General features: G+C 36.3%; 1 protein-coding gene across 2 annotated transcripts in view; it reads left to right on the top strand.

The window, feature by feature from the left end:
• Window positions 1-23,573, top strand: part of CLTC (clathrin heavy chain) — a 62,031-nt gene that overhangs the window by 19,473 nt on the left and 18,985 nt on the right. For both annotated transcript variants that reach the window (XM_060082471.1, XM_060082472.1), the window contains exons 2-15: window positions 1,858-2,065; window positions 4,775-5,043; window positions 5,594-5,755; window positions 7,431-7,544; window positions 7,974-8,147; window positions 10,992-11,189; window positions 11,934-12,134; window positions 14,578-14,730; window positions 15,425-15,547; window positions 16,387-16,524; window positions 16,770-16,934; window positions 17,081-17,261; window positions 18,698-18,861; window positions 23,280-23,405. In XM_060082471.1, the coding sequence (XP_059938454.1) occupies window positions 1,858-2,065; window positions 4,775-5,043; window positions 5,594-5,755; window positions 7,431-7,544; window positions 7,974-8,147; window positions 10,992-11,189; window positions 11,934-12,134; window positions 14,578-14,730; window positions 15,425-15,547; window positions 16,387-16,524; window positions 16,770-16,934; window positions 17,081-17,261; window positions 18,698-18,861; window positions 23,280-23,405 (2,376 nt within the window). The remainder of the gene's footprint in view (window positions 1-1,857; window positions 2,066-4,774; window positions 5,044-5,593; window positions 5,756-7,430; window positions 7,545-7,973; window positions 8,148-10,991; window positions 11,190-11,933; window positions 12,135-14,577; window positions 14,731-15,424; window positions 15,548-16,386; window positions 16,525-16,769; window positions 16,935-17,080; window positions 17,262-18,697; window positions 18,862-23,279; window positions 23,406-23,573) is intronic.

Below are 23,573 nucleotides of genomic sequence, written 5' to 3'. Positions count from 1 at the left end.
GCTATCAATTAAGCTTAAGAGTCTGAGGACTGGTCTACTCAGAAAAACGAATGTATCCACCTCACGTGAAATTAGACGAACAATTTGGTTTGTACGAGGCTTCCTTTAAGCCCACACACAGTGTCTTCATATATTGTTGAGGACCACTTATATTTATCTTCCTCCATTAGTTCTGAAACTAAAAGTCACTAAAAGTTAAAGTTAGGAAGAAATGAAAATTGATAATTAATAAAGTTTTGTTGTAACCAAACTCATGTATGAGTTACATATCTCACAGCTTGTGTATTTGGCTTGCACTGCAGCAGATACTTGAGCTTGTACAACTAGTTAATCTTCTACTTTATTACCATGTTTGTGTTAATAGTTAGAAAATTGCTTGTCTCCTTGCCCTGGTATTCAGTGACTAAGTTACTGTAACTATACTTCATAATTGGTTGTGCCTGCAGTCATTGAGGTACAAGGGGGAAGTGAAAGTAAAATGTAGTCTCTTAATCTTATGTTGTATCTTTTTGAGATCCTGGTCTAGTTATAGTTAAGCACTATTGGCAGAAGAGTTTGACAAAAGAATTTAAGTTAAATACATTTAATTTGTCTCAGCCAGTCCACAAGAGAATAGTGACAGTGATGGTCTCTGGGAAGGGAAATAGGCTATCTGGGGAACAAAGGCAGGAGGAAGACTTGATTTTTTTTTTCTGCCTGTGCTTTTAAATTTTTGTTTGATTTTGTTCTGTGTGAATTTGTTGTCTATTGGAGGAAAGGAAAAAAACAAAAAACCCTAGGCTGGTCAAAGCTAAGAAAGCCTTCAGATAGGCTTTGAGTGGTACTTAGTCTATTATACTACATTTAGTCGCTCAGAGAAATGACCCACTCTGGTAGAAGTTGTCTTTTAACAAGTGCCTTTTGTTCTTAACACACTTAACTAGTTTTCAAAGACCTGCTGTCTTTAAGTCCTATATATTTGCTTAGCAAATACTTTAATAGCTTCTGAGTACACAAAGCAAATCTGATTCCATTATTTTCCTTGTTAAAATCCCTAAGTAGCTTCCTTTGCCTATAGAATAAATTCAGGACTCTTACTGGGGTACATTTAGCTTATCAGTCTAGCCCTTGCTTGTGTTCATAACCTTAATTCTCTACTCTGAAAGCCTTTCATGGTCTATGTTCCCAATGTTACAAAAGTACTTACAGTTCCCTTAGCAGACCACACTTTTGTATCTCTAGGCCTCAGCATTTGTTCTTCCTTCATGTTGAGCGTTCATTCCCTTGTCTGTAGGCCTCCTTTGACAGGATCTCTCTTTCCTATCTTTGTTTTGGCACTTTTTGCAAAGTATTGTTTGTCTGCTCTGGCTAATCCACGTTCCTTTAGACCAAGAACCCTGTGAAATTTTTAAATCTCTCATTTTATGCTGTAATTTAATTTTCAGATTCCTGAGGTCCAATGCATATGAACAAGTAACTACTAATGGCTAAAGGGGATTAGAGAGGACAGATGCAGTAGTTCAAAGATCCTAAACCAAGAAACACTGATTACCTCAGGTCCCTTAACCCGTAAAGGCCAGCTCTCAGATGTAGCTCTTTCCTTTATCTTTATATCTATTTATTCTGCCTCTTAGTTGTAATCAGAGGGTTATACATCTCAAGTTACAACTACAAGGTTATAACAAAACAATTGAATGCCATATTTGTTGGAAGAGAGAAGGTCCATTATAGTAATTGCCTCACTTGAATCAATGGAGTTGTCACTGTTGACCTTGAAGCAACAGTGAGGATTTGTAATGATAACAATACGTGAATGTCAAGTCTTTCTAATTTGCTTTGTAATATGATTTATTAATATTTTTTGTTTTTTTCCCTCAGCTCCAGAACCTGGGTATAAACCCAGCAAACATCGGCTTCAGTACCCTGACTATGGAGTCAGACAAATTCATCTGCATTAGAGAGAAAGTAGGAGAGCAGGCCCAGGTGGTAATTATTGATATGAATGACCCAAGTAATCCCATTCGAAGACCAATTTCAGCAGACAGCGCCATCATGAATCCAGCCAGCAAAGTAATTGCACTAAAAGGTATAAAAAGATTGTGGGGTTTTTTTTTTCTTAAAACACTTTTCCATGTATAATTTATTCAAATACAATAATTAGGATCTATTTTTTTAGTATATTGATTAAATTTGGTTAAATAGATCTGCAACGTTAAAGCTGTTACTGTATTTGATTTTTAACTACTTTCATGACTTTTACTTGGCATATTTCTGTGAGATGTCTTACTTTCTACTCATAAGATCTACTTGGAAAATTTTAAGTTTTAGATGAAATGAATTTAAATTTTATACCTACAGTGTGATAAGATTGTACTGAAAACATAACTCCATATACAGAAGACATAAGAAATTAGTGATTCATATTCTGGAATAAAATATACTTTACTAATATTAGCACCTAAACATTGCAGAAGTTTGTTATGATGATAAACTTGCTCTTCATGCTGTGCCTTTTTTATGCTTCAGGCTTGTGTTTCATTTAGATTATCAAGTTCTAAAAATGGCTTGAATTTACACTCATTTTTAAAAGTGTGTGTGTGTGTATAGGTGGGTATTAAATTTTTGGAATCAACGGTGTTAGAGTTTATTCAGACTAACTTTTTAATTGTCACAACAGGGAACTGTACAGCCTGTCAATCTAAACAGAGTTCAGAGAACCTCATACTCTCTGGGAGTCTATGTTAATTTTTTTCCTTTGAATTATAGACTGAGTGAAATTGACCGTTTAGTAGAGTTTTTAAGAGGACTAGGTAACAAACTGGCTGAATCTGAAAGGCACATTTAATTGCCTATTTTTTGCTCTGTCGTTTTTCTTCTTGGTTGTAGGAGGAAGAGTTCAGATTCCTAGTAATTTCTTGATAAATTTGTGGGTGACTTGTTAGAGGTGCTGAAGTATTTAAATAGACTTTTAAATACATTTTTTTCCCACATGATTTATACTTTGTATTTAGTAGTAACTCTGGTTGGAGATTAAATTGGTTGGCTGAGGGTCGGGGGCAAGCATATTCAAACAAATAAGTTTCCATTACATATCCAAGATAGGAGTTGATCTCATCTCAAGGAAAGATGGTCCAGCTTTTTTACCTGGGATGCTTGTTTTGTGGCAGTGATCTATTATTTGCTTCCATTAAACAATACATATTATACTTTAAGGTATTAAGCTCCCTTTAGCCTCCTTAAAGAATTTAAATTCAACTGCTTAGCAGCTCTCACACCTCTATTAAAAGGCCATCGTTTTAATTTTCTCAAAATTCTTTGCTATTTTTAATGTTATTGTTATTTTATCACATTTCTTAATGCTTTCTTATGTGTGCAGATGGTGAGTTATCTTAATTTAGATTGTATTAGTTACTGTCCTGTTCTATAAAAAGAATAAATTGAAATGATTTGTGCCTGTTTGTCTATGTTACAGAGTTAAGCTGTCATCCCTTCCCTCCTCCCAAAACCACCCCACCAAGGCCTTTCATGTAAAGAATAAACCGTGTAATTAACTAGGGGCTGGGGAAGACAGCAGAGGAAAGTATGTCATGCCCAAATCCTGCTTCCCTCTGAGTCCAGTTTCTAATCCCTTGGTTTCTTTTTATAAACAGGACTATAACTCTCACAATTGTTCGAGTCTGGTTGTGGTTTACATATTGTGTGGGATGGGAATAACATTTTTCGTTTTATGGAAGAAGTTTTGACCCATGTAGTAATTAGGAAGGGTCGTGGTACAAAGCTGTATGTTTTGTGTCCCGTCCCATCCCTCTCTCCACCCCGACTCCCACCCCCGTACTATCTTATAATTTTTGTTCTTCAGGAGCCAGATTCTCTGTGGCTCAGTAATGGAGTTTTCCTTAGTCTCTAAGGACTAATCTGAATTAGATAGCCTAGTGTCAGCCGTGGGCTTTTGACCTCTAGTAATTTAACCCAAATCACTTTTCGGACTGTGATGGATTTCAAATTATAAGTACAAGCCTTTGCATCTGACTCAGTGAACTATTAACATTTAAGGTGAATTTCATCCTTCTTTTATTAAATGTTTGCTGTCTTAACTGGATGAAGCTTGAATTTTGTTCTTATCTCTAGTATATTAAGATCTGAAACTGTCCTCCTTTGTCCCCCTGTCCTTTCCTCCAGCACCCCTACCATCCCTTTGTATCTTAAACCAACTAAACGTAGCATGCACTTCTCTTATGTGCTAGTGGTACAAAGTAGAGTTGAAGTAGATCCTCTTCCAAAGAGAAAGTTTCCACGAGATTTAGTTGAATGGGGCGGGGCTGGGGGGGGGGGGCGGGGATGACTGCCCTTTAAAAAGTAGACATTTCCCCCATGTGCTTGAATCAGATTTGCTTTGTTCTGTGTACCTACCACTAACTCAGTTTATGGGTAAGCATTCTTAATTAAGCATAAAGATTACAACTTGTTTTCCATTGTTAAGTGAGCTGTTCTTTAGACTCATTTTTAGTTGAGATTTAGAATTCTTTGGAAGTCATGCTGTCTGTTTAAAATGTCTTGATTAGAGGTGATAGAGTTTTTGTTTCACAGTTAGGTGTAGGCTACTCAGTTTCAGCTATCTCTTCAATGGTTGCTAGTCTGTCAGTGTGACTTCTGTAGTTGGTTATTAGTCTCATGATAGAACCATTTTGTTTGGAAGTTACAGATTTTGCTGCAGAGAGAGTCTAGTCTAGCTAGATATTAATTTATCCTGAACTTTGCTTTCTTAGTGATTCATAATTCTTAATTTTGTTTTTAGCTGGGAAAACTCTTCAGATATTTAACATTGAAATGAAAAGTAAAATGAAGGCCCATACCATGACCGATGATGTCACCTTCTGGAAATGGATCTCTTTGAATACGGTTGCTCTTGTTACGGATAATGCAGTTTATCATTGGAGTATGGAGGGAGAGTCTCAGCCAGTGAAAATGTTTGATCGCCATTCTAGCCTTGCAGGGTGCCAGATTATCAATTACCGTACCGATGCAAAGCAAAAGTGGTTACTTCTGACTGGCATATCTGCACAGGTAACATTTTTCTAGTTTTTAATAAAAGGTTTAGAGAATTAATGGGCTCAGAATGCAGTTTATTTTGAAATTAGGTTGTCTTTGCAAATCTGATTTATTTTGGAAGACTGGTTTTTTTCCTTCCTTTTTTTTTTTTTGTTTTTAGGAAATAGAGGTTGCTGGCTTAATGCCTTTATACTAACATACAGTTCAGAGTACTCTTACCAAGGTGTTTTTAGGTCTTATTTGCAGGTTGAGTGGATAATGAGTTCCTGTATGAATGATTTGCAATTTATTGTGGATATTTACTGCAGAATAAGTACTCCTGTATCTTTCTTTTTTTAAAGATAGTGTAAAGAGATGGTTGTATATGAGGCACATTTTAAACATTCATGTTAACGCTTTAATAAGAGAGTGTTTGCAGCTAAATTTTAAATTAAGAGGTATCAAATCTACATTGAGAGACTAACAAGGAATTGTAAATCCTTGTAAAGCATTCTAGTTATTTCAGTAGTTGTTGAATCTGGGAGTTATTGGGTCCCCAAACTTTATTCTGCTTGATCTTTTGTAGCAAAATCGTGTGGTAGGAGCTATGCAGTTATATTCTGTAGATAGGAAAGTGTCTCAGCCCATTGAAGGACATGCGGCTAGCTTCGCACAGTTTAAGATGGAAGGAAATGCAGAAGAGTCGACGTTATTTTGTTTTGCAGTACGGGGTCAAGCTGGAGGGAAGGTAAGTTTTGCCTTTGGAAATTATTTTAGTGAGAACTTATCTTTTTTGTCTTTCTGTTCCTAATTAATTTGTTACCTAATTTCAAAATAGTCTTCTCCCTTTCTTGCTAATTTGTTTTTAACATTCAGATTTTTGGTGACTTAATTTGTTTAAATTCTGTTTCTAGTGATACTTGTCAAAAATGAATGTTCTTTAACAACTTATTTGTATCAGCTGTTTATAGTAAGACTTTATTTTCATTGCCTTTACCAAAGGCCTTATTTAGATGTTTTTCAACTTTACGGTGCATAAGAATCACTAGGGTGGCTAAAATGTACATTTGTGTGCCTTGCATCTAGAGAGTCTGATTCAGTAAGTGGAGCTCATATGTGCATTTTAAATGCTCTAGGTGACTAGATAGAATATGTGGACCACAATTTCAGTACCATCGCCTTAAATCAGAGCTGCTCAACGCTGACTATACATTGAAATCACCTGGACAAATTGAAGTACTTTGTACGGTTCTTAGTTTCAGACAACAGAAACAGGGTGTGGTTGATCAGAGCATAAAAAATTGAATGAAAGGATATTGGATAGTTTTCAATAGCTAGGAAGGTTAAGAACCAAGCTTGGAAAATTAGGAGGAATAAGGGAGAATGGGCAGCAGCCAAAAGTCCTGACGCAGAACTCTGTGGACCTGCTGCTGCTGTGATTGCACTGCTGGATGCCACAGCTGGCGCTGCTGCTGCCCCTGGAAACTCAGCTTGACTGCTTTTCTCGTTGCCATAGCAGAGTCTCTGATGTCTTAATATGTTTCCATGCTAAATAGTTTTTGAAAATCAAGACAGAGATTGCCTAAAATATGGTAATCGATAGCCTTTAAGCTGGATGGCTAGTCATCCTAATTAAGGATGAGACCACCCTAATAACTTTCATATGGTTCTATATCTTGGAAACGGAATTATTTATTGTTTAGTCCATTCCTGACATGACTAAGCAAAATATATAATACTCTTTCATTGACATTATTTGCTTTCTCTTGCCTCGCCCACGGATGTGAAGCATCGGACATTTTAAATCAGAAAGTTCTCATCCAAATTTGTGAGGTGTATGTGATTAGAGCGACAACTCAGCTTAAGTGCATACTTATCTAAAGTGCATACTTTAGAGTAGGTGTGGGCAGAGAAGAATTCAACAACTTAAGTTAGATTTCTATTTGGAAAAACTAAATTATAATCCAAAGCCCTTTTGTGGGTATTGTTTTACCATTCTTAATTTAAAGTAGATTGAGGTGTGATGGAGCTATTCAACCGACTTTTTAAAATTTTTATCTTGAAATAATACATATTATTCATGGGAAGCTGCAAAGACGGTACGGAGAAATCCACCATCTTTAACCCCTGAAAATCACGAATTTACTCTCCATTACTAGAATTTTGTCTCTTTAAGAATGCTGTGTAAATCGAATCATATAGTATGTGATCTTCTGAGAGTGCCCTTTTTGTGTGTGTTCCCACTGGGCATAGTGTCCGTGAACGTTCATTTTATTCCTGAGGAGTTCCATGGTATGGTTGTACCATATAGTTTAATGTTCACCTATCATAGGACATTTTGGTTGTTTTTAGTTTGGGGCTATAAATAAAGCTGCTATGGTCCTTTTAGCATTTGATCATAAGTTTTATTTTCTTTTGAACAGTTACATATCATTGAAGTTGGCACACCACCTACAGGGAACCAACCCTTTCCAAAGAAGGCAGTGGATGTTTTCTTTCCTCCAGAAGCACAAAATGACTTTCCTGTTGCAATGCAGGTATTTTAAGCAAAACAAATGAACTTAAAATCTCTCCTCTTAACACAATTAATTCAAAAACTACAACTGATAGTCAATATAATTTAAGTGGTGCCTTTACTCAAAAGTAGTTTGTTAGTGAAACTTTGTAAGGTAATACACTTTCTTTAATGTAATATATAAATTGGGTTATCCCAGGTTGTTCAAAATGATGTTTTTCTCTTTTATCTTATATAATTTATTAATATTCTTGTGTTTTATGTAAGAGCTTGGGATATCCCATATTTGAATTTGCTGTAAAAATGAGGAAGCCATAAATACTAGCTTTTAATTTTTCATATAAGCCTCTTGTCAAAGTTCTAGAATTTCACCATCTCTAAAATGGAATTGGACTAAATTTTCTGTTTATAGATTCATTATTTTACTGAAGTGTTGATCTTCTTTATACAGATCAGTGAAAAGCATGATGTAGTATTCTTGATTACTAAGTATGGTTATATCCACCTGTATGATCTTGAGACTGGTACCTGCATCTACATGAATAGAATCAGTGGAGAAACAATCTTTGTCACTGCACCTCATGAAGCCACAGCTGGAATAATTGGAGTAAACAGAAAGGGACAAGTAAGGAAACTTTGAAAATTAAATTAAGTGATATAATAAAATAGCACTTATTAGTGTTAGCTTTTTTCAAAAAGTAAATGGTAACTTTGGATGTCAGAAAATAATATATACCTAAAAATGCAGAAGCATATGATAACAGTCTCTCTTTAACACTGTCTCAGAGAGAGAAACTATTTGGCATACAGTATAGCCACCTAGGATTGTGTGTGTGTCTCTATTATCAAGAGAAGTAACTCTTCATGCAAAGAAACTAGTAGGTTCACATTTGACAGACTGTGTACTTTATTTTTTTTGGCTGCACCTTGCGGCTTGTGGGATCTTAGTTACCTGTCCAGGGATTGAAGCCAGACCCCAGCAGTGAAAGCGCCAAGTCCTAACCACTGGACCAACAGGGAATTCCCAGATTGTATACTTTTTATAGGGGTTTTCTTCCTGTGATCTCTCTAAGACAAATTATCAACTACAAAGAAAAGAATTCTTCTTACATCTTTTTCCCTACCTCTTTAATTATTACTAAATGTTTAATGTTGGAAGGTGATATGTTACAGTAGCTATGATATGTTCAGTGGGGGTACTTGAAAAGTTATCCAATTAGGGGAGTATATTAGCTGTTCTGAATTTGTCACATTTGACATACCTCCTCATACCACCTAACACAAGTGATCCTTCTTCTGTGTTTTACTGTTTTAATGTAATTTAAAATATTATACCAGGAGGTATCTTTTTCCCTAAAAAAAAAAAAATGGTTAAAATTTCAAAAACAGTACTGTTACTGGCCTTGCCTTTTACTAGTTTTCCTCCAAATTAGTATTTTCCCTAGATGGTAAGCAAAAGAAGTAAATAGGTTTTTTTCTCCTTTATTCTATTAATTTCCAGAAAATGGTATGTATATGAAGAGAGAAATACTCTAGAGAGAGAGTCTTTCCCTACTTACCCATCTCCTCCCTCAATTGCACACCTGGTTAGGTGCTTCTGCTCTGTGTCCCTAGATCTTAGGTAGCCCTCTTCGTGGCACTTACCACAGTGAATTACAGTTGTTTCAGTCACTATTCTCCCTTAGGAAAGGGGCTTTTCTTTGTTTAATTGTATTTCTACACCAGTCAGTGTCTGGCACAAAAGCTACTTTAAAAATATAGTAGCGTTCATCTATTCAGTTGCATGTGTCTCTCTTGGAAAAAACAAGAATGAATGGGTCCTTTGGTGAACTAGGTTAGTGATAATTTTATAATGATAAATTTTTTAAGCCAGAGACTACTGTTTTTTGGCGGTTTTTTTGAGACTATTATTTGAACTAAAGTATCTTGCATAATTTTACCATATATATTTAATTTTCATAACTTTGATTCTGGGAACTTATTGATTGTTTTCCTCCCCTTCCCCCCACAAATTTTCTGTGCCAGCTGCTTTGAATAAGAAGATGAATGTTTACAGTGACCTTTAGGCTTCAGGGCTTTACTCTTTTGCTCAGAGCCAACCAACTATAGCTGGACCTATGCCCTGAAGGAATGAGTGTGTGGTTTCTGTTGGTTGAAAAATCAAAAGTGATCAAGATGACATTGTTGCCAATATCTAGCTTACATTCTGAACTTGGTAGAACTGAGTACTTTAGAAGGTACAGGAACCTTCTTTGTCCCCTGTAGATCTTAAGTACAGGTTTCTAGAAATCTGCTAGTACAGTCTAAAAGTAGGATAAAGATGAAACTGGTTTGGTGTTTGGGGAAGACTACAGAAAGTATAGTTAGAAGCGGGTTTGTTCATCTCTCTTATTTTTCCTAGGAGGTAAGTATTAAATTAAAGATGGGTGGAATGCAAATGACTATAAAGAAAGTAATTCTTCCTTTTTTTAAAAGGTGTGTCTTAATACGGAGCAGAGTGACACATGGCAGATAGAGGGTGGCCTAAGCTTTTGGTGATGGGGTCAGATCTGTAGAAACGAAAGAATTTCGGAGGTTAACATTTTTTCACTTTCCTCAAAAGGAATAATAGAACAGGCAAATAGATATTACCTATCTGTTTGATTATTGAGTTGTCATTTATTTAACAAATATTAAGCATTTACTTTGTGCTAAACACTGCCTGGTGCTAATAATACAATTAAAGATAAGTCCCTTTCCTTATGTGGAATAGTGACTGAGAAACACTTAGATGAGAAATAATAGTATGAGAACTGCTGTTGGGGTAATATAAGTAGTTTACTGGGATGTATACCAGCTCTGGTGTTGGGGAGAGGAATGGATGCATAGTGAAGGGCTCCCTTTCTCTTTGGCAATTGACAGGAATTCAGCTTTTAAGCAGTGTTCTGTGACTTATTAGGAGGACTGAGGGTAGGTAATTGTTCTTCAAAAAGAAGCAATTAGAAGTTCCTCTTCACTGGTGCCACATTTATAAGCACCTGCTGTATACCTTGCGGTATATAAGGTGCCTGAGGATTCAGTGGTCCTCCCCTCATTGAGTATATAATCTGGACTCTGGGAATGTAAATGTAGTTAAAATTACTGAAAAACACTAGAGTTAGAAGGAATGTACCTTAAACTTCTTCCAGGTGAACTCATACCATGTTAAGAATGAATGAATGGTAGCAAAGCAGTTAGAGTTTGGACAGTATGAAGTGGGGAGTTATTTATATTATAAGCTGGCCATATTTTAGGAACCCGCAAATAGCTTAGTATCCTTTAGTCTTCTCTTTTCTGCCCTTTTTTTTTCTTTTTTTTTAATGGCAATAAGAAAGCAGCTGTCACAGTTTTATTACCTTTGTGACTCAGTAGTCATCAGCTCTAAATGGATTTGGTTTCACTGATGCTCACATGAACACATTGCAGCTATTCATTAGATCTTAAATTGCAGGTTCTCTCAGTATGTGTGGAAGAAGAAAACATAATTCCTTATATCACCAATGTCCTACAAAATCCTGATTTGGCCCTGAGAATGGCTGTACGTAACAACTTGGCTGGTGCTGAAGAACTCTTTGCCCGGAAATTTAATGCTCTTTTTGCCCAGGGAAATTACTCAGAGGCAGCAAAGGTGGCCGCTAATGCACCAAAGGTAAATAGTTATGAAAGTGAAGTTGCCATGATTGGATTAATGCTAATATGCTCTATTTCTAATACTGTTAGAACTGGAACCAGCTTTCCACAGAGAAGCTAATCTTTTTTAGGATATGTTTTCCAGTAGAATGAGTTACTTGTCAGTACCTCTAGATTTAATTACTTTTCTGTGCTCTAGGTTTGCTTAGCTTCTTAAAACTCCGAATGTCAGAATGATATATAGATCGAACAAGCTCTGATTTACAGAGATGTAATACTGTTTAGTTACTCAGTTGTTATACTGTTTGATCTTATCTGTGATAGCTACTGATTTTATTTCTAAGAGTTGAAAATTAAACAGATCCTGTTCAATTTATGGTAGGAAGAGTTGTCTGAAATTGAGCTGAATTTATCCTCATCACCTTGGTATTATGTTGGACTGAATTAACACCTTACTCCCTGACCAGTGTAATGAAATTTCCACTTAACCTAATGTGAACCTGGAATAATAGCTAGTTGTAACTTATTGTCTTACACATTGACATTATTATAATTAGGTTGGTAAGTTCCTGATTCAAGATAATCTCATAACATTGAACCAGAAGTGTGACTGAATCTTTACTATTCAGTATATTGAAGATTTGAGGTTTGGTTTTAGTAGATGGAATCATGCCTTTGAAATTGACTTAAGAGACCCATGGAGTTATTAGTGTGATGTTGGCTCATCTTTAAAAGGAGTGTGTAACATTTCTGTTTCTTAAAGGGAATCCTTCGTACCCCAGACACCATCCGTCGGTTCCAGAGTGTCCCAGCTCAGCCAGGTCAAACTTCTCCCCTACTTCAGTACTTTGGAATCCTTTTGGACCAGGGCCAGCTAAACAAATATGAATCCTTAGAACTGTGTAGGCCTGTACTTCAGCAAGGGCGGAAACAGCTTTTGGAGAAATGGTTAAAAGAAGATAAGGTATATTCTGTTAATATATTTTTGCTTTGATTAAATACCATGTTAGCAAGTTAAAAACATAGGCTGTGCCAGAATATCTCCATCCATTATTTATTGCTTGTAGGAATAGAACAAGAATAGACATTGCATGAGATGCATAAACTTACTTCCTTTTGAAAATGTATTTATTTTGTGGCATGTTGAGGGTAGGATATCTATTTTAAAATGGAATCCAGGATTACTTGCTTGGTGGTTAAAACTCTAATCTGGAAGCAAATTGCTATCCTTTTGCTTCAGGAAAAGCTTAGTGTGAGACGCTTTGCGCATTCATGTTTGTCAATGTATGTAACACTCACTTGGACCTAAGAATGTATTCCTTTCTCCCACATCCCACACTTGATATGCCCAGTAGTTTCAACCATACAACATCATATCTTTTCTTGTAGAACTTCCCAGGTATCAAAACTGTGATATTTGCTGCTAGTAACCATGTTTGGGTGTGCAAGGGAAACATATTATATAAAATGTTGGCTCAGAAATATGTTAACAAGACAGCAGGGCTGTCTAATTAGCAGTGATATAGATTCCCAAAGAGATTTCACAGAATGTTAATTGGCATTACATGAAAAAATATTTAACTAGTTTCTTGAAATTATTTAAATATAAATCTTTAAAAACTGTTGTTAACCAGCTTTCTTTACTGTAGGATTTCTCTATGCCTTTTAAATTCACTCAGTACTTACTAATTTCTTTTTACATAGAGTACCTAGTGGTATTACGTTTTCTGGAGCACATTATGGAAAATGTTGCTTATTTGTAAGGCAACTAACAAGTTTAAACAGGCCTTTAGTGGTATTATTCCTTTCATACCACCATGGAAAGCCTTCCTCCACAAAGTGGCAATATTGAATTGCCATGTCTTATGCCAGTGTCAAGAACTGAGGTGGTACTGTTTATAGCACTCTGAGTAGTGAATAACTTTTAATGTTAGACCTTTGGGCTTTAGTGTTATGTTGGTTATAGTTTTACATTACTACTTGTAAGTCCTTGTTTCTTGACCCAGCTTCTGGCAATCTTGTAGGATATTGGAGGATAGTACTCCAGAGTTGGGATGCTTGGACAGGAGTCTGCTGAAGAATAGTTACTAGCCACATAGCGAGTATTTGAGGTCTGTCCTAATTGCTTAAGATAAGGGAGGATGGGAACAGCCAAGGTAACTTAGTTGACCAATATAAGTGTGAAAGCTTTTTGGGTATCATTACCTTTTTTGGTGAATGGTCACATAGGATTCATTGGTAAAAAGGACACTGATCAACTCTTCATTAGTTAACGTGTTCGGTTGAGAGGTGTAGACTCTGATAGAACTTCTCATTGAATGTCGGTGATAATCATAGAAAATCAACTCTAGTATATAAAGCAGAACTCTTTTAGAGAAGCTGCTTTCCAGATTGGGCAGCTGACTAAGGCAGGTTGAATAGTACAGAGGAGGGTATCTGCAAGTATACCACCTAAAAATTGTAAAATTTTTATCTGTTTGACCTCTTGAAATTAATGTCCTGCTTTATAACCTTAAATCCAAAAATCAAGAAGATAATGAAGCTTAGATCCTTCAGACATACAGATTATACCCTAATTTTAGTAATGGCCTTTATGGTAAGCCTCATCTGGCTCCTTGAATATCAGATTTTCATTTCATAACATTACATTAGGAGCTGCATTATTCTTGAAAAATTAAGACCATGTGGGTCTTATATCTGAATACTCTTAATAGTTAGAGGTGCAAGATTCTGCTTTTTAAGTATTTATGTTCCTAACAAGGTAATTGGTAGTATCTGTACGTGTGAAGTCTTGGTGGGTTTTTATCCTTGATTAAGTAGAATGTGTGGAGAATGCTGAGTTACTGCTGTGAATACAAAATCAAGAGTCTCGGGCTTCCCTGGTGGCGCAGTGGTTAAGAGTCCGCCTGCCAATGCAGGGGACACGGGTTCAAGCCCTGGTCCGGGAAGATCCCATGTGCCGCGGAGCAACTAAGTCCATGTGCCACGACTACTGAGCCTGCACTCTAGAGCCCTCGAGCCACAACTACTGAAGCCCGCAAGCCACAACTACTGAAGCCCGTGCACCTAGAACCCGCGCTCCATAACAGGAGAAAGCCACCTCAATGAGAAGCCTGTGCTCCACAACGAAGAGTAGCACCCGCTCGTCGCAACTAGAGAAAGCCCGCACGCGGCAATGAAGACGCAACACAGCCAAAAATAAATACATTAATTAATTAATTAATTAATTAATTAAAAAATCAAGTCTTTATAACCACAACCTCTGTATATTTATAATACATTCTGGGACAACTGAGAAACTAAGTGCCTGTCATGTTAGTTATTATTTATAGTGGAAGTAGTGTCAATTGCTGATTTATACAACAGCTCATGGATTACTAAACAGTCTCTGTTTTTCCTTTGGACAGCTGGAATGCTCTGAAGAACTGGGAGACCTTGTGAAATCCGTGGACCCTACATTGGCACTTAGTGTGTACCTAAGGGCTAATGTGCCAAATAAAGTCATTCAGTGCTTTGCAGAAACAGGTCAAGTTCAGAAGATTGTTTTATATGCTAAAAAAGTGAGTTCAATGAAACAGATTCTCCACATAAATTCATTAAAACATTAAGAGAGAAATTAGCTTATAGTAACTCTCAGTGACTTTAATAGTAAATTTCCTTAAATATTTATAATTACTTGGAAAAGTATAAAAATGCTGTTACGGCTCACATATAGAATTACACTTCAAAAATGGAGATGGGCTTCCCTGGTGGCACAGTGGTTGGGAGTCCGCCTGCCAATGCAGGGGACACGGGTTCGTGCCCCGGTCCGGGAGGATCCCACATGCCGCGGAGCGGCTGGGTCCGTGAGCCATGGCCGCTGAGCCTGCGCTTCCAGAGCCTGTGCTCCGCAACGGGAGATGCCACAACAGTGAGAAGCCCGCACACCACAAAAAAAAAAAAAAATGGAGACAGTTACTCTTGTATGGCTTATAGAATTTAAGCTGCTAGGGCATGTTTAACCTGTTAGAACAGATTTTTTTGGTTGTCAATGATATTGAATAAGCCAGTTATAAAAATTTATAGCTATTTGTTCAAATATGTTATCACCAAGGTGTTTATTTGTCTTGTATAAACCAAGATCAAATTGAGCATCTAAGTTAAAACTGAATTTGTAGCTCTGTCTGTAGTAGCAAGATTCTATTGCAGAAAAAGCCTTTAAATGATATAAAAATGGAACTTTGCAGCAGGTCTTAAGTTTTTGTCTCTTTGTAGGTTGGATATACTCCAGACTGGATCTTTCTGCTGAGAAATGTTATGCGAATCAGTCCAGATCAGGGGCAGCAGTTTGCTCAAATGTTAGTTCAGGATGAAGAACCTCTTGCTGATATCACACAGGTAAAGGAGTTAAAATGTAATTTGTAGAAGTTGATTTAAATAGCGATTGGGGGAGATCTGAGTTTAAACAACTTTGGAGAAGAATGGGTTAACTTTTTTATTTGTAGAAATTAGAGCTGTGTTGATCTACATGGAAAAACCTTAAGTACCTTACCAAAAAAAGCAACTTGCAGAAGAGTGCACAGTCAGATACCATCTATATACAGTTCTAAAACATGCAGAACAAATACCATCTCAGTTAGAGTGGTATATGTGTTAAAAATATGAAAAATATATGGGAATAATAAAACACAAAGATAGCCACTGCCACTAGGTGAAAGGAGAGGGAAGAGATGCATGTATGAAGTGGGAGTCACAGACTCTTTCATTTTTATGCTTTTGTATATTTTAAATAGTTCATCAGGGAATTCCCTGGCGGTCCAGTGGTTAGGAGTCCGTGCTTCCACCACACGGGGTACGGGTTCGATCCCTGGTCGGGGAACTAAGGTCCTGCATGCCGTGTGGCGTGGCATGCATGCATGCATGCATGCATCAATCAGTCAATCATCAAAATTTTAAATCTATCAATTTTATTCTGCTATTATATAGTATCTTGAAATATTTTGTGGTAGTTTTTACTAGAACTAAAAGTAACTCCAGAAGACAAAAACTTACTCTTAAATTACAAGGTTATGCTGTCCAAATAATATTCTTTAAATCTGGGATTTGATCTGGCAGTGTTTTATATGTGAAGAAAGAGATAATGTTTCCTTTCCTTTCATTTACATATATTGTCAACAGTATCATAAAGCAGTTTTTAAGTATCTTAAAACGATTTCCTTTAAATCTTTTTTTTGCAGATTGTCGATGTGTTTATGGAATACAATCTAATTCAGCAGTGTACTGCATTCTTGCTTGATGCACTGAAGAATAATCGCCCATCTGAAGGTCCTTTACAGACAAGGTTGCTTGAGATGAACCTTATGCATGCACCTCAAGTACGTGTTTTCATGCTTTTTAGGCATGTTTCCAACACTGTTTTTGTAGTTATTCAGAGCTTCTTAGATTATTTGAAGCTACTGAGATGCCTATTCCTCGTTTTAGAAAATTTAGCTAACATTCTTTTGTACTTTCTCTCCTTTACCAATTAATTCACTGTTGAATCTTAATATGTAATCTGCATATGGAGTTACTGATATAAATGGAGTAGTAAAATAAACTCATCCTTTTTATGGTTTTATAGGTCGCAGATGCTATTCTGGGGAATCAGATGTTCACGCATTATGACCGGGCTCATATCGCTCAGCTATGTGAGAAAGCTGGCCTCCTGCAGCGTGCATTAGAACACTTCACTGACTTATATGATATAAAGCGTGCGGTTGTTCATACCCATCTTCTTAACCCTGAGGTATTTTAGGCTCTTACCTAACTATTAGTTATGATTAATTGGTATACTGAAAATGTGTCTGTGTTACTGAATGATAGTAATTTCATACCACCATTAGGTTTAACATTGTTTCATTTATTTATTTACTTATTTATTTTGTCCTCTAGTGGTTAGTGAATTACTTTGGGTCCTTATCAGTAGAAGACTCCCTGGAATGCCTCAGAGCCATGCTATCTGCCAATATTCGTCAAAATCTACAGATCTGTGTGCAAGTGGCTTCTAAGTATCACGAACAACTGTCCACTCAGTCTCTGATTGAACTTTTTGAATCTTTCAAGAGTTTTGAAGGTAATTAGGAGTTTGAGTTGTTTTAAATTATTTAAGGTAGCCAAGAGGGGTATTGTAATACGGACAATGTCATAGGCTATATGGACTTGTCATAGGCTGTTGGAAATTCTTTCTACAAGCTTACTTTGATGGGATATTTTAAGTCTTATTATTCAGTAACTGTTGTCAGGCATATTCTATACCAGGTTCCAGGGACATGCAGTGAAGAAGACTGTCTGCATGGATATTTTATAGGTGAATTAAAGGCAAAATTTTAAGATACAAATATATGTAGTAGCTTTGTCATAATTGTATAAGATGAAAATACTAATGATTAGGTATGTAATGATTGTGTTTATATTGTCTGACTCTTACAATGGCTAATGATTCTAGCCAAGGAAATTTTGTGACTTGTCCCTGTAGCAGGTTTTCTCAACCTCAGCGATACAGACATATTGGGCTGGATAATTTGTTGGGTTGGGGGGTACATTTTTGTATGCATGCAGGATATTTAGCAGCATTGCTGGCTTCAGTCCACTGGATGCCAGGAGCATTAGCTCCACCAGTTGTGACCACTAAAATGTCTCCAGACCTTGCTCAATGTCTCCTGGGAAGAAAACCATCTTGCCCCCAGTTGAGAACCACGGTTGTGCTGAGTATTAATGTAATCACTGTTGGTGGCTTTTAGGTTCATTAGCTAAATATCTGGTCTCTACTTAACTTTTCCTCCCTCTTCTTGTAGTACTGCTCTAGACAGAAGGAATAAGCGATTCCTACTAGTTTTCTTAATTTTTTCAGTTTCTATGTTAACTGTGCACTACATTTATACTGTTCATTCAGTACAGTAGCCACTAGCCACATGTAGCTATGTAAATTTAAAGTAATTAAAATTGAATACAATTAAAAGTTTAGTTCTTCAGTCACACTAGCTACATTTCAGGTGCTCAATAGCCACGTGTGGTTAGTGGCTACTGTATTACATAGTGTAGATATAGAATATTTGCATCATTGCAGAAAATTCTGTTGAATGGCACTGCATTAAATTCTTCTTAAGCTACTGATGTGTGTTTCCTATTAACTGCGTATAGAAAAACACCTGCTGTAGTGGACTTCATTTAAAATTTCTCATATGGCATATGGTATGATAATTAGCTTTGATATTAAGTAGCTGTCTCCTATTTCTCAACTACTAGAAAACATTGAATTTTCTGTTCTGTAGGGATTAAAGTACAAATCCATTTATTGAACTGATTAGTGGACTATTTAATATTTTTATTGAGCTTTTTGAGCAACCAGTTTTTATTTGGGACTATTCAGTATAACTGTGTGGGTTTTTTTGCTTGTTTTTTAAATTGAGGTATAATTGACATAATGTTTTTTAATTGCTTAAGTATTTTTCAGGTCTGGCGCTCTCAAAGGTACACCTGTGCTTAATTTCAATTATTTGTTTCTTTAAGGTCTTTTTTATTTTCTGGGATCCATTGTTAACTTTAGTCAGGACCCAGATGTGCACTTTAAATATATTCAGGCAGCTTGCAAGACGGGGCAGATCAAAGAAGTAGAAAGAATCTGCAGAGAAAGCAACTGCTATGATCCTGAGCGAGTCAAGAATTTTCTCAAGGTAAGAGTGAGTGATGCATTTTCTGGTTGGGTTGAAGATCAGCAGTTCTGCAAGGGTTTGCTCACAGTTTTAAAGTATTTTTTTTCCCCTAAAAGTGAAATTCTTAGCATTCTCAAATTGTATGCTGAATTATTTCTTCCAAATTTAATATTCTGTGGTTTCCTTTGAAATAAGGAAGGAAATTCGTAAGTAGTACTTAGGAATGACCATCTGTTTAAATGAAGAGAAAAATAACACTATCTCTAAGAAATTTCCTTTCTTTAACTTAAATTTTAGAAGAAAATTTTTGAAAAGTGATTGTAGATGCTCAGTGTTTAGAATATCATTTAGGCACTTTTTGAATATTAAGATCAGCTTGCCCTCAGTGTTATTTTAAGGGGCCTGTATTATATGCCAAGGGTTCTGTTGTGTAAAGGACATGTCATTGATAAGCCTAACTCTAGAAACTAAATATTAATCATGTGTAATTCGTAAATTGAAGGTACAATCGAACAAAAGAACCCTCAGCTTTGTGACACGAATTTGGTTATGGAGAAGTAAGAACTGCCTGTGTTGGAATGAGGAGTAATGGTTTAAAGATTCTTAGACCTTTACAGCATACCTGAGGGCAGTTGATTTTTGTTTAATGGTTAACTTAACTTTGGCTTTATTCTCATACCTACTAATTACTTTGTGAGGAAGGTAAGACTTTAAAATTGGCAGTCGTTTATAAAAATTAGGAAAACTACAGAACATTCAGATCCCCCCAAAATACATATTTACATACTTTACATTTATATTAAAAATATATTAAATGATTCCAGAGATTGTATATAAAGTTCTTAAGTATTTTTTTCTTCTGGAAGAATTTTAGATTGAAACTAAAACCAAAATGTTCATTGTGCAGTTTAGTAGGAAAGATCAGGCTTTTCTTACTCCTACACTGATCATTTTTAGATAATCTGTAGTTGTTTTAGCTGATTCTTCTTCTGAAGAACTTAATACCTAGATTAAATAGCGAAACCCTTAGGTGTTTTAGTGTAATGATGTAGTTAAAGTGCTGAAGTTGCCCTATGTTTTAGATGAAAAGATATAAACATTTCCCAAAAGTATAGCTTTATAATGTCTTGGCCATCATGAATATTCTGAGGAGCCTGGCTAGTATATGTTTGAACCCGTGACTTCCTGGTGTCATAAAAAAACGTCCAGATGAGAAAGATTTGATACTCTGTGCTTGACTAGTATACCCATAACACCAGTCCACTTCCTCCTTTGAGTAACAGTACTGTTTCCTTTTTTAAAAAATACTACCAGATCCACACTGATTTCTTTTTTTTTTTTTTTTTTTTTTTGCTGTACGCGGGCCTCTCACTGCTGTGGCCTCTCCCGTTGCGGAGCACAGGCTCCGGTCACACAGGCTCCGCGGCCATGGCTCGCGGGCCCAGCCGCTCCGCGGCATGTGGGATCTTCCGGGATCGGGGCACGAACCCGTGTCCCCTGCATCGGCAGGCGGACTCTCAACCACTGCGCCACCAGGGAAGCCCTCACACTGATTTCTTTTTGTTTTCATTAAGCTCTCAGCTTTTATGCTTCAATTGTAATTTCTTGAGCATTGGGTTATAATATTTGAGTTATATATATGTAAAGCAGGACTAAATTAACTATTTTCACCTAATTATGATGATCTTGAGCTTCATAAACAACCCTCTGGAAACTAGGGTGTGGCAGCCTTACATTGCTTAGCCCATGAGATCTAATTAGATGAGGAACCCCCCTCCACACTTGTGAATTGGATGCAAGTCTCATAGAGGAGAGTGGATGTGAATTAGGGGCTTTTGAAAAGTCAGACCTGGTTCAAATTCCTTTTCTTTCTATAAAGCTGTTAACCTCAGGCCAGTTAACTAAGGTGCCTCAGCCTTGGTTTCTTCAACCATCAGCTGTGTTTATCAAGTACCTTGTATGCCATAGGTGTTCAAGTGATAACCGTGGTTAATAAGCTGTGTTGGTGGGCCTTGAAAATAAGGTATTGTCAGCCTTTCTATCAGGCAAGTTTTGTTTCTTTTTGGTTTTAAGTTATTCCTGACTCCTTGAAGGAATTTTAATACCAGCCTGACTTAGAGGAAAAAACCTAGTCTCTTATCATTAAATAATCTGAGATGGGAGCTCAGTGCTAATATGCTACTATTGGATATTCAGCCTTTCACCCCAGTAATGAGAATGAACATACTAAACCATTTACTCACTTTCCTTATTGATCTGTAGTTTGTAGCGGCATGCTGCATTTCATCATCACCGTTATTAAACTTCATTTTGGTGTTACTAGCTGTATTATAACTGATGTTGTATGCAAACTGTGATAATAAGAAAAATACTTCTCTGAATCTAATCTTGAACATTAGACAAGTGCCAATTACATGCTAGCCACCAGGAATGCAGAGATAGATAGAATATGATAGCATATGAATTCTCCTTTAAAGAGGCCTGTAAGGATGAAATGGTGTCAGTAGCCTTCCATAGAAAATGTAAAACTGTTCTTTAGACCCATGCCTCTTGCTACCTTTGATCTTATTTTCCAGGTTTTGTTTCAACCTCACTGGCCTGCTTGCTATTCCTGGAACTCCCCAAACCCTCTCCTGCCCCAGGGCCTTTGCTTGTGCCCTTTCCCACTTTCCTCTCAGACCTTCATGACCTGCTCCCTTACCTTCTTTCAGACTTCCAGTCAAATGTCACGAGAAAGGACGTCTCAGCTTACCCTTGTCTAAAATAAAGTCTATTCCTGTTCCATCCTCACTTCCCCCTTGTCTTGTTCTCTTTTTCTTTATAACACTTAGCACTGTCTCTTCCCAGTAGAATGTAAGTCTCTTTGGGGAATGCTTACTTTGTTCTCTGCTGTATCTCCAAACTTTATGTTTAAGAAAACCTGAATATGTTTATATAATTGCAATTTTGATCCTAAAATCTCTAATCATAATACCTAAAGGGTAACCTTTAAATAAAAATTTAAAATATTAATAGCATTATTTTCATATGTGAAATCATATGCAAATTTAGGTAATCAAGAAAGTATCCCAGTTTTTGTCTGCTTTTTTCAAATTTAAATTTTCTTTGTGAATACAAATAGTTGTCTTTTGCAGCAGAAATCTTAAACCACCCACGCGTGAGACTAGAATACCTAAGTAATCTTAGATTACTTGCCAAGTATGTTTTATCCCCAAGTGGTGAAATGCAGAAGGTAATATTTTATATGTATATTAAACAAAATAAAGAAGATTAGTGTGTTGATGTTTGTTTAGTAGGAAAAACTTGGCCTGCTAAAATCTTTTGCATAGGTAGATCAAACATTCTCTTTAGAAATGATTATAGCAGCTCTTAGTACAGAGTTTCCATGGTGCTAAATAATACTTGCTTTAGACTTTCCTTGATGGGAAAAATCTGCAGCTGGACTTCCACTTCAGATTTACAGCCATTTTGTTTTTTTTTTAATTCAGGATTTCTTATGACTCCAGATGTAGTTTAGTGTTCTCTGAACACTTCATAGACTAATTATAATTGTTTATAATTGGGTGACTTATAAGTGCTAGACTTAGGATTTATTCTAACCTTGCAAATAACGTTTTTTGTGGCTGTCATTGAGGAAAGTCCTGTCCTGCTTAGTTCTTCTTCTTCAGTAGACAGTCCATAGAGGAATCATTTACTGAGGAATGTTTCACTGTGTATAAATGAATTCCTGATGGAAACTGTTGTTTTTTGTGCTGTACCTAATGTCTGTGGAATGTAACAGGACATGTATCAGGTAAATGCCCAGTACAGGTGTTACCTACCTGTCTATAACATCTATGTCAATCTGTAAGTAGGATTATAGCTTGGTATTTGTAATGGTAAAAGCAGTTGGCAATTTTAAAGATGCTTTAAATGTTTTTTATCTTCTAAACCTTTTTTTTTTATAGCAACATGTGGTATATTTAAATTCATGGCCATAACTATCATGCTGCTCCTTGTAGGCTTCATTATAACAGTGTTAGAAGACAGTCATATAGATTGGAATGGGGAGGGGTAAAAAACAAGTCATCAGTTTGAAACAAATGTGAGCCAATATGCCTAATTTTGACAGTGTGACTATACCTCTTAAATCAACTACAAATTCAATTGTTACTATTAATGAAAGTCCCAGTGTGATGATTTTATATCCTGAGTGCCACTGATGGCTCACAAGTCTTGTTACTTTTTTTGTAAAGGATTATATGTGGGAAGGACCTGGTATTTTGCTGTGACTCTAGGTATTACTTCATAAAAATTTATGGAAACTGGGTTGGGCACTTCTAAGAACAGCCAAGTTTATGTGAGCCTCTCCCACAAGTGTAGAACAGATTCTCATATTTTACACTGATAAACTCACAGAAGAAGAAAATTAAGGTTTCTTTTTTTTTTTTTTTTTCCAGGAAGCAAAGCTAACAGATCAGTTACCACTTATCATTGTGTGTGATCGATTTGACTTTGTCCATGATTTGGTGCTCTATTTATATAGAAATAATCTTCAAAAGTATATAGAGATATATGTACAGAAGGTAAGTAATACTTAGATAACTTTAAAATATAATCTTCTGGATTTTGCTTCTCACACTGGAAATCTTCATCCTTTTGAAACTCTGTGTCCAGTAAGAGTGGTCTGCTACAATGGCTTTCAACTTTTTTTTTTCCCACAAGAATCCTTTCTTTGATTAAAATTTTACGTG

Source organism: Mesoplodon densirostris, chromosome 18, assembly GCF_025265405.1.
Source record: "Mesoplodon densirostris isolate mMesDen1 chromosome 18, mMesDen1 primary haplotype, whole genome shotgun sequence".
NCBI lineage: Eukaryota > Metazoa > Chordata > Mammalia > Artiodactyla > Ziphiidae > Mesoplodon > Mesoplodon densirostris.
This window is presented reverse-complemented; position numbering and strand designations above follow the sequence as displayed.